Genomic DNA, 10,318 nt, shown 5'->3' on the forward strand with positions numbered 1-10,318 from the left:
TTTTTTTTTTTTCCTTTCTTCTCCTAGTCTTTTATTTGTTAAACAGTAATCTTTAACAATAAATGCAAAGGAAAGCAACAAACAAAAGCAGGGATTTGCATAATAGATGGGAAATGACTGTGAGCCATGGCAGACCAGAAGTTTCTGTTTTCTTCTGTGGGGCCAGGAGTCCACAATGTGGTGTGCTCATCTTTCTTTTCCCCCACAAAGGTCAGAAACAGCTTAGATGGGAGGCTGAACGTGATGACTGGTCCTAATTTTTGCTATTCAACCATTTTTCTTGATCTTGCTCTCTGACTCCATACATTCCAGACTGTTCAATGGATTTGTAATAAACTTCTAAGATGAAGGGAAATTTCTTGCTCATCATTTGCCTGAAATCTTGGCTTGTGTTCATCTTATTAAATAAAAAATATGCTCCAAAAACACCCAAGAGTTCAGCTACTAAAACTCCTTTAAAGATCTTCTTTGCCACTGGTTCCATAGTGCGGGCCATCATATAATCAACAGGCAGGTGAGTGGGTGGGGAGAACTGTTTTGCTGTTTACGATGCTGTACCTGAGGAGCTGGCACACAGCCATAATATGCCTTTTTGCCAAAATATTTCCCTCTTTCCCATTTGAATGCATCTAAAAGTCTTACTGGGAAAGATAAACAAGCTTTTAAAAATATAAACAGACCTTGAAATTTTTAAGCAGTAAAAAAAACTTGCAGAATTTTTATAAGGCCAGAAATAATCTGGCCAAATCTTATTCAGGATATGGAGGGAGCAGTCTAGGCAAGAGTTCCACGTGTGGGCTTTCTTTCTTTCTTTTTCTTAAAGATTTTGTTTATTTATTTGAGAGAGAGAGAAGGAGACAAGAGTTCACTCGTGCAAGCAGTGGGGAGGGGTGGAGGGAGAGAGAGAAACAGACTCCCTGCAGCAAGGAGCCTAATGTGGAGTTCGATCCCAGGATCCTGAGATCATGACCTGAGCTTAAGGCAGAAATTTTACCAGGATCCTGAGATCATGACCTGAGCTTAAGGCAGAAATTTTAACCGACTGAGCCACCCAGGTGCCCCAATGCATGGGCTTTCATAGACAAGTGTTTTCACCTCTACCTAGCAAAAGAAATGTTGTTCCTCGCAAAATCAGCTCCAAGCGAATTTGTGAAGATTCCTAATCATATTTGACACCAAAATCTCCCTTTCCATTAGTCTTCATTTCCCCCCTTTTTAGTTTGGTTTAGTTACTTCCAGCCATCTTTTCTTTCCTGTTCTCAGGAATATGTCAGATATATTCCCAAGAAAATATAAATGACTAATATGACTTCAAGTGCTCCTTCCTAGAGGTCATTACAAGGAACAAAGCCTAAACCTAAAGTAGTGTAATCAAAGCACAGGGGCAGGACAGATGATGTAAATGAGCAAAGTGGGTGGCATCTTAGGAAAGCAGGGAGATGATGGAGGTGGAGCCAAAGGTGAGCCCCAGCCTCTCTCAAAGAGGGTGCCCAACTCCTGTAGACTGTTGGCGAATGGGTTTATGGGCTCCAGTATTACCAGATCTCCTGACATTTATTTTACAACTCATGTTTTTCTGAGAAATCTCCTAAAGTGTCAGAGTGTTGGAGCACTAAACATACCTGCAAGCTCCATTCATCTGTGGGCTACCCAACTGTATCCTTGGATGACAGGAAGACATGCGACCATTGGAAGGCTGTATGGGCCAGTGGAAAGAGCTTTGAAGTGCCCCACACCTGTTGAAATCTGTTTTGTCTTGAATAGGCTCAATAATCTTGAGCAAGTTATTTAATATCATTGAGCTTAACTTCATTGTCTGTAAATTGGGAATAAAGCATCTGAGCCTTGCAAAATTTCCAGGTTAAGTTGTGTAACATATAAAAAGCATGTGTCAAAGTCTAATACAGTAGTTGCTTAATATGAGTCACTATTACAGCCTTTGCAACTACCACTACTTACTATTAATATAGTGGAATTTCAGGCATCAAACAACATATGAGGAAAGCACTCAACAAGGGCTTATTTTCCTGCAACCCTTCAAACACATCATCACTTACCTGTATATAAGATCATTCCTGTCCATATAGTCTGAATATGGATGTGTTATGGAATTCTGTGATTGTAGTTTATTAGAGAGTTGACACATCAAAATATATAGTATATTTCAGCAAAAAGCCTAGGTTGTTAACATACATTGGAATCAACAGAGTAACATTAAAATCATTTTTATTTTAATTGGGTTCTAGTTTTGGTTTTGGTTTTGTTTTAACTGTTAACCTTGGGCGCCTGGGTGGCTTAGTCAGTTATGTGGCTGACTCTTGATTTTTGGCTCAGGTCATGATCTCAGGGTCCCGGGATTGAGACATGCAGTGGGCTCAGTGTTCAGTGGGGAGTCTGCTTCAGGATTCTCTCTCCTTCTGCCTCTCTCCCCACTTGCCCATGCTCTCTCTCTGTCTCTCTCTCAGATAAATAAATAAATCTATTTTTAAAATATTTTATTTATTTGTGAGAAGAGAAACAGAGAGAGCATGAGTCAGGGGGAGAGACTGAGGGACAAGCAGACTTCCAGGTGAGCCCTACATGGGGCTCCATCCCAGGACCCTGAGATCATGATCTAAGGGGCAGTTCAATGTTTAATGAACTGAACCACCCAGGCACCCCAATAAATAAATCTTTTTTTTAAGATTTTATTTTATTTTATTTTGTTTTGTTTTTTTTTTAAAGATTTTATTTATTTATTTGACAGAGAGAAATCACAAGTAGGCAGAGAGTCAGGCAGAGAGAGAGGAGGAAGCAGGCTCCCTGCTGAGCAGAAAGCCCGATGTGGGGCTCGAACCCAGGACCTGGGATCATGACCTGAGCCGAAGGCAGCGGCTTAACCCACTGAGCCACCCAGGCGCCCCTTTTGTTTTGTTTTTGACTGAGAGAGACACAGTGAGAGAGGGAACACAAACAGGGGGAGTAGGAGAGGGAGAACAGGCTTCCCATGGAGCAGGGCCACTGATGTGGGTTTGATCCCATGACCTAGGACCATGACCTGAACCAAAGGCAGACACTTAATGACAGAGCCACCCAGGCGCCCCTCCCAATAAATATATTTTTAATAAAAACCCAAAGCTCTACTTCCAGCCATATTATTGCAAATGGTAAGATTTCATTCTTTTTGATCACTGAGTAATATTCCACTATATATGTACCATCTCTTCTTCAGTCAGAGAAAGACAAGTATCATAAGATTTCACTCATATGTGGAATTTAAAAAAGAAAAAAGATGAACACAGGGGAAGGGAAGGAAAAATAGAATAAGACAAAATCAGAGAGGGAGACAAACCATAAAAGACTCTAAACTGTAAGAGACAAACCGAGGATTGCTGGATGGGAGAGGGATGGGGGGATGAGGTAACTGCGTGATGGGCATTAAGGAGGGCAGTTGATGGAATGAGCACTGGGTATTATATGCAACTGATGAATCACTAAACTCTACCTCTTAAACTAATAATACACTAATGTTAATTAGTTGATTTTAAATTAAAAAAAACTATTAGCCTTTAGTTTTTTTCAATTTTGATATGTATATTATGCAAAATTTATCATAAAACTTAATCTACTTAACAATTCTATGGAGAGAGAGGTGGAGGAGCAAGATGGTGGAGAAGTAGGAGATCTAAATATCATCAGGTCCCAGGACCTTAGCTAGATAGTAATCAGACCATTCTGAACAGCTACAAACCCAACAGGAGAAAGAAGAACATCAATTCTAGAAACAGAAAATTGACCACTTTCCAGAAGGTAGGATGTGCAGAAAAGTAAATCTGAGGCAATATTCGGGAAGGTAGACTTCAGGAAGCTGGAGAGGGGCCAGCTTCCGGCAAGTGATAGAGCAGCAGAGCACAAAATCAGAACTTTTAGAAGTCTGCTCCACTGAGGGACATAGCACCAGAGGTTAAGTGGTGGCTGGAGCCCTTGCAGGGACAGTGTGGTTTCAGGACCCACAGGGTCACAGAAAGACCAGGGGTGTCTGAGTGTGGCAGAGTTGCCAGGTATTGGAGCAGGGAAGCCGGCTATAGAGACATAGCCAAGGGAGGGACGCTCAATGCAGGGTTACTTTAAACCATGATCTGAGGCAGAGTTGGGTCACTGCTCTTCGGGCAGGGACCCAACAAGCAGCAGATCCGGGGAGACTCACCTTCTTCATCCCAGAGGAGCAGCTCAGGAATGTGCTGCAGGAATCAGCTGGGTTTGGAGACTCCAAACAGAGCCGTGCGTCAGAAATAAAAATGTCAGTCACAGGCCATGTAAGCTCAGAGTGTGGCCAGAGACCAGGGAGACGGGAGGGATTGACTGCTTCTCTCTGAAGGTACACGGAGGAGTGAGGCCCTGAGCTCTTGGCTCCTCCAGGCTGGAGATTGGGAGGCCGCCATTTTCATTCCCATCCTCCAAAGCTCTATGGAAATCATTCAGGGAACAAAAGCTCCTGAGAGCAAACCCAAACAGATTCCTTAGCCTGGCCCCTGGCAAGGGCGGTGCAATTCCACCTAGGGCAAAGACATTTGAGAATCATTGCAAGAGGCCCTTCCCTCAGAAGATCAGCAAGAACATCCAGCCAAGAACAATTCACTGACCAATAAGAACTGTGGAACTTCAGAGCTAGGGGAAAGCAACACATAGAATTCATGGCCTTTTCCCCATGATTCTTTAGTCTTTCAAAATTAACTTTATTTTATTTTATTTTTTCTTATTCTATTTTTTAAAAACTTGGCTTTTTCCTTTTTTAACATTTTTAGCTATTTTTATCTTATCAATACCTTTTAAAATCTTTTTAAATTTTCACTGTTATAGTCAGAGTTTATCCCTTCATTGTCTTTAACTTTATTTTTTGTATACATATAGGAGTTTTTTTTCTTTAAAATTTTGGGATACAATTTCTTCTAATAGATCAAAGTATAGGGCATAGCTTTGTTCTAGTCTCCAGCCTGATCATATTCTTTACTTTTTTTTTTTCTTTTCTTTTTTCAACCAACTTCTTACCTTATCAATTTCTTTTTTAGAGTCTTTTAAAATTTTCATCTTTACAATCATATTCCATCCCTTCATCGTGTTTACCCTATTTTTGTATATATATATAAGTTTTTCTTTCTCTAAAATTTTAGGGGGTGCCTGGGTGGCTTGGTGGGTTAAGCCTCTGCCTTCGGCTCAGGTCATGATCTCAGGGTCCTGGGATCGAGCCCTGCGTTGGGCTCTCTGCTCAGTGGGAAGCCTGCTTCCCCCTCTCTCTGCCTGCCTCTCTGCCTACTGGTGATTTCTCTCTGTCAAATAAATAAATAAAGTATTTTTTAAATAAAATAAAATAAAAATTTGGGGAGGCAGTTTCTTCTAACAGACAAAATACACCCCAAATCAAGTGTGTGGCCCTATTCTATTCACCAGTCTAATATATATATATACAGACAGATATAGATATAGATGTAGATATAGATATATATACATACATATATATGTGTGTATATATATACATATATATTTTTTTTTCCTCCTTTCTTCTCTCCCCAATGTCAGGTTTCTTCAGATTTGGTTAGTGTATGTTTTTCTGGAGTCATTACTAGGCTGTCATTGAAAATAGAAGGAGAGATAAAAAGCTCTCTGCCTGCTTCTCTGCCTACTTGTGATCTCTGTCTGTCAAATAAATAAATAAAATCTTTAAGAAAAAAAAACAAAACCTTCCAGGACAAACAAAAACTAAAAGAATTTGCAAACACTAAACCAGCCCTACAGGAAATATTGAAAGAGTTCCACTAAGCAAAGAGAGAGTCTAAAAGTAACAGACCCTTTGGAGGATGGGAATGAAAATGGCAGCCTCCCAATCTCCAGAAAGGAACAGAGACAATAACAGTAACAGTCACCTTACAGGCAATACAATGGCACTAAATTCATACCTTTCAATAGTTACCCTGAATGTAAATGGGCTAAATGTCCCAATACACAAGGTATCAGAATGGATAAAAAAAACAAGACCCATTGAAATGCTGTATCCAAAAAACTCATTAGACTCAAAGAGACCTCCAGATTTAAAGTGAGGGGGTAGAAAACAATTTACCATGCTAATGGACATAAAAAGAAAGCTGGGGTGGCAATCCTTATGTCAGATAAATTATATTTTAAGCCAAAGACCATAATAAGATATGAGGAAGGACACTATATCATAAAGTGTCTGTCCAACAAGAAGATCTAACAATTTTAAATAACTAAACCCCTAACATGGGAGCAGTCAATTATATAAACCAATTAATAACAAAATCAAAGAAACACATCAACAATAATACAATTATAGTAGGAGAATTTAACCTCCCCTCACTGAAATGGACAGATCATCTAAGCAAAAGATCAATAAAGAAATAAAGGCTTTAAATGACACACTGGACCAGATGGTCATCACAGATATATTTAGAACATTCCATCCCAAAGCAACAGAATACACATTCTTCTCTAGTGCACTTGGAACATGCTCCAGAATAGATCACATCCTAGGTCACAAATCAGGTCTCAACCAGTACCAAAAGATTGGGATCATTCCCTGCATATTTTCAGACCACAGTGCTTTGAAACTAGAATTCAATCACAAGAAGAAAGTTGGAAAGAACTCAAATACATGGAGACTAAAGAGCATCCTACCAAAGAATGAATGGGCCAACCAGGAAATTATGGAAGAATTTTAAAAATTCATGGAAACAAATGAAAATGAAAACACAACTGTTCAAAATCTTGGGGACACAGCAAAGGCAGTCCTGAGAGGAAACTGTATAGCAATACAAGCCTTTCTCAAGAAACAAGAAAGGTCTCAAGAACACAACCTAACCCTACACCTAAAGGAACTGGAGAAAGAAGAGCAAAGAAAGCCAAATCCAGCAGGAGAAGAGAAATAATAAAGATCAAGCAGAAATCAATGAAATAGAAATGAAAACAACAGCAGCAACAACAACAACAACAAAACAGTAAAACAAATCAACAAAACTAGGAGCTGGTTCTTTGAAAGAATTAATATGATTGATAAACACCTGGCCAGACTTATCCAAAAGAAAAGACCAGAAATTAATAAAATCATGAATGAAAGAGGAGAGATCACAACCAACACCAAAGAAATACAAACAATTATAATAACATATTATGAGCAATTATACACCAGTAAATTTGACAATCTGGAAGAAATGGATGCATTTCTAGAGACATATGAACTACCAAAACTGAACCAGGAAGAAACAGAAAACCTAAACAGACCTATAACCAGTAAGGAGATTGAAGCAGTCATCAAAAATCTCCCAACAAACAAGAGTCAAGGGCGAGATGGCTTCCCAGGGAAATTCTACCAAATATTTAAAGAAGAATTAATACCTATTATCCTGAAACCATTCCAAAAAACAGAAATGGAAAGAAAACTGCCAAACTCATTTTATGAGGCCAGCATTACCTTGATCCCCAAACCAGACAAAGACCCCATCAAACAGGAGAATTACAGACCAATATCCTTGATGAACATGGCTGCAAAAATTCTCACCAAAATATTAGCCAATAGCATCCAACAGGACATTAAAAGGATTATTCACCTTGACTAAGTGGGATTTATCCCTGAGCTGCAAGGTTGGTTCAACATCTGCAAATCAATCAATGTGATACAATTCATTAATAAAAGAAAGAACAAGAACCATATGATACTCTCAATAGATGCTGAAAAAGCATTTGACAAAGTACAGCATACTTTCTTGATCAAAACTCTTCACAGTGTAGGCATGGAGGGTACACACCTCAGTATCATAAAAACCATCTATGAAAAACCCACAGCAAATATCATTCTCAATGGGGAAAAACTAGAGCTTTTCCCCTAGGGTCAGGAACATGGCAGGGATGTCCAATATCAGCACTGCTATTCAATATAGTACTAGAAGTCCTAGCCTCAACAATCAGAAAACAAAAAGAAATAAAAGGCATCCAAATCAGCAAAGAAGTCAAACTCTCACTCTTTGCAGATGATAGTATACTTTATGTGGAAAACCCAAAAGACTCCACTCCAAAACTGCTAGAACTCATACAGGAATTCAGTAAAGTGTCAAGATATAAAAATCAATGCACAGAAATCAGTTGCATTACTATACACCAACAGCAAGACAGAAGAAAGAGAAATTAAGGACTCAATCCCATTTATAATTGCACCCAAAACCATAAAATACCTAGGAATAAACCTAACCAAAGAGGCAAAGAATCTCTACTCAGAAAACTATAAAGTAATCATGAACGAAACTGGAGGAAGACATAAAGAAATGAAAAAATGTTGCATGCTCATGGATTGGAAGAACAAATATTGTGGAAGTGTCTGTGTTACCTAAAGCAATCTACACATTTAATGCAATCCCTATCAAAATGCCATCAATATTTTTCAAAGAAATGGAACAAATAATCCTAAAATTTATATGGAACCAGAAAAGACCCCAAATAGCCAGAGGAATGTTGAAAAAGAAAAACAGCATTGGCAGTATCACAATTCCAGACTTCAAGTTCTATTAAAAGCTGTAATCATTAAGACAATATGGTACAGCACAAAAACAGACATATAGATCAATGGAACAGCATAGAGAGCCCAGAAGTGGACAGTCAACTCTACAGCCAACTAATCTTTGACAAAGCAGGGAAGAATGTCCAGTAGAAAAAAGACAGTCGCTTCAACAAATGGTGTTGGGAAAATTGGACAGCCACATGCAGAAGAATGAAACTAGATCATTTCCTTACACCACACACAAAAATACACTCCAAATGGATGAAAGACCTCAATATGAGACAGGAATCCATCAAAATCCTTGAGGAGAACACAGGCAGCAACCTCTTCGACCTCAGCTGCAGCAACTTCTTCCTAGAAACATCACCAAAAACAAGGGAAGCAAGGGCAAAAATGAACTATTGGGACTTCATCAAGATCAAAAGCTTTTGCACAGCAAAGGAAACAGTCAACAAAACCAAAAGACAATTGACAGAATGGGAGAAGATATCTGCAAATGACATATCAGATAAAGAGCTAGTATCCAAAATCTATAAAGAACTTATCAAACTCAACACCCAAAGAACAAATAATCCAATCAAGAAATGGGCAGAGGACATGAACAGACATTTCTGCAAAGAAGACATCCAGATGGCCAACAGACACATGTGAAAGGGCTCCACATCACTCGGCATCGGGGAAATACAAATCAAAACCACAATGAGATACGACCTCGCACCAGCCAGAATGGCTAAAATTAACAAGTCAGGAAATGACAGATGCTGGTGAGGATGTGGAGAAAGGGGAACCCTCCTACACTGTTGGTGGGAATGCAAGCTCGTGCAGCCACTCTGGAAAACAGCATGGAGGTTCCCCAAAAAGTTGAAAATAGAGCTATCCTACGACCCAGCAATCACACTACTGGGTATTTACCCGAAAGATACAAATGTAGTGATCCGAAGGGGCACGTGCACCTGAAGGCTTATAGCAGCAATGTCCACAATAGGCAAACTATGGAAAGAACCTAAATGCCCATCAACAGATGAATGGATAAAGAAGATGGGGCATATATACACAATGGAATATTATGCAGACATCAAAAGAAATCCTGCCATTTGCAATGATGTGGATGGAACTAGAGGGTATTATGCTATGCTAAATAAGTCAATCAGAGAAAGACAATTACCACAGGATACTATGATACTATGCAGCCATAAAAAAAAAACCCTGAAATCTTGCCATTTGCAACAATATGGATGAAACTAGAGAGTATTATGCTAAGTGAAATTAGTGAATTAGAGAAGGACAATTATCATATGATCTCTCTGATATGAGGAATTTGAGAGACAGGGCAGGGCAGGCGGTGGGGAGGGAAAAAAATGAAACAAGATGGAATCAGGAGGGTGACAAACCATAAGAGACTCTTACTCTCATGAAACAAACTGAGGATTGCCTGGGGGGTGGGGGGTTAGGGAGAGGGTGGTTGGATTATGGACTGTGCTGTGAAAAGTGTAGGCCTGAATGATTCACAGACCTGTACCTGTACCCCGGGGCAAATAATACATTATATATTAATAAAATAAATTAATTAATTAAATGGAAAGAGAAACTAAAAAATGGAATAAAGGCAAATTGATATAAAAGTGAATTATAATATATTCTATATTTTAAGTCACAGTACATAGCATAATTAAGCTCTTGAAAATAAATGGAAAAATTGTTTGAGTATTAGTAAGGAAAATATAATTCAAACTAACTTCATTAAAATAAATAGCCCAATTGTCCCATTTTTTCCTG

General features: G+C 39.0%; 1 protein-coding gene across 1 annotated transcript; it reads right to left on the bottom strand.

Annotated features, from left to right (window-relative positions):
* LOC125082295 (protein CEBPZOS-like) lies at positions 1-563 on the bottom strand. Its single transcript, XM_047697757.1, has one exon. The coding sequence runs from the start codon at positions 497-499 to the stop codon at positions 254-256; it is 246 nt and encodes an 81-aa protein (XP_047553713.1). The 5' UTR covers positions 500-563; the 3' UTR covers positions 1-253.
* Between the last annotated feature and the right edge of the window lie 9,755 nt (positions 564-10,318).

This window comes from Lutra lutra, chromosome 12 (assembly GCF_902655055.1).
Source record: "Lutra lutra chromosome 12, mLutLut1.2, whole genome shotgun sequence".
NCBI lineage: Eukaryota > Metazoa > Chordata > Mammalia > Carnivora > Mustelidae > Lutra > Lutra lutra.

Excerpts from the sequence above, each read along its gene's own strand:
- LOC125082295 (XM_047697757.1), bottom strand. The coding sequence starts at position 499 with ATGATGGCCCGCACTATGGAACCAGTGGCAAAGAAGATCTTTAAAGGA.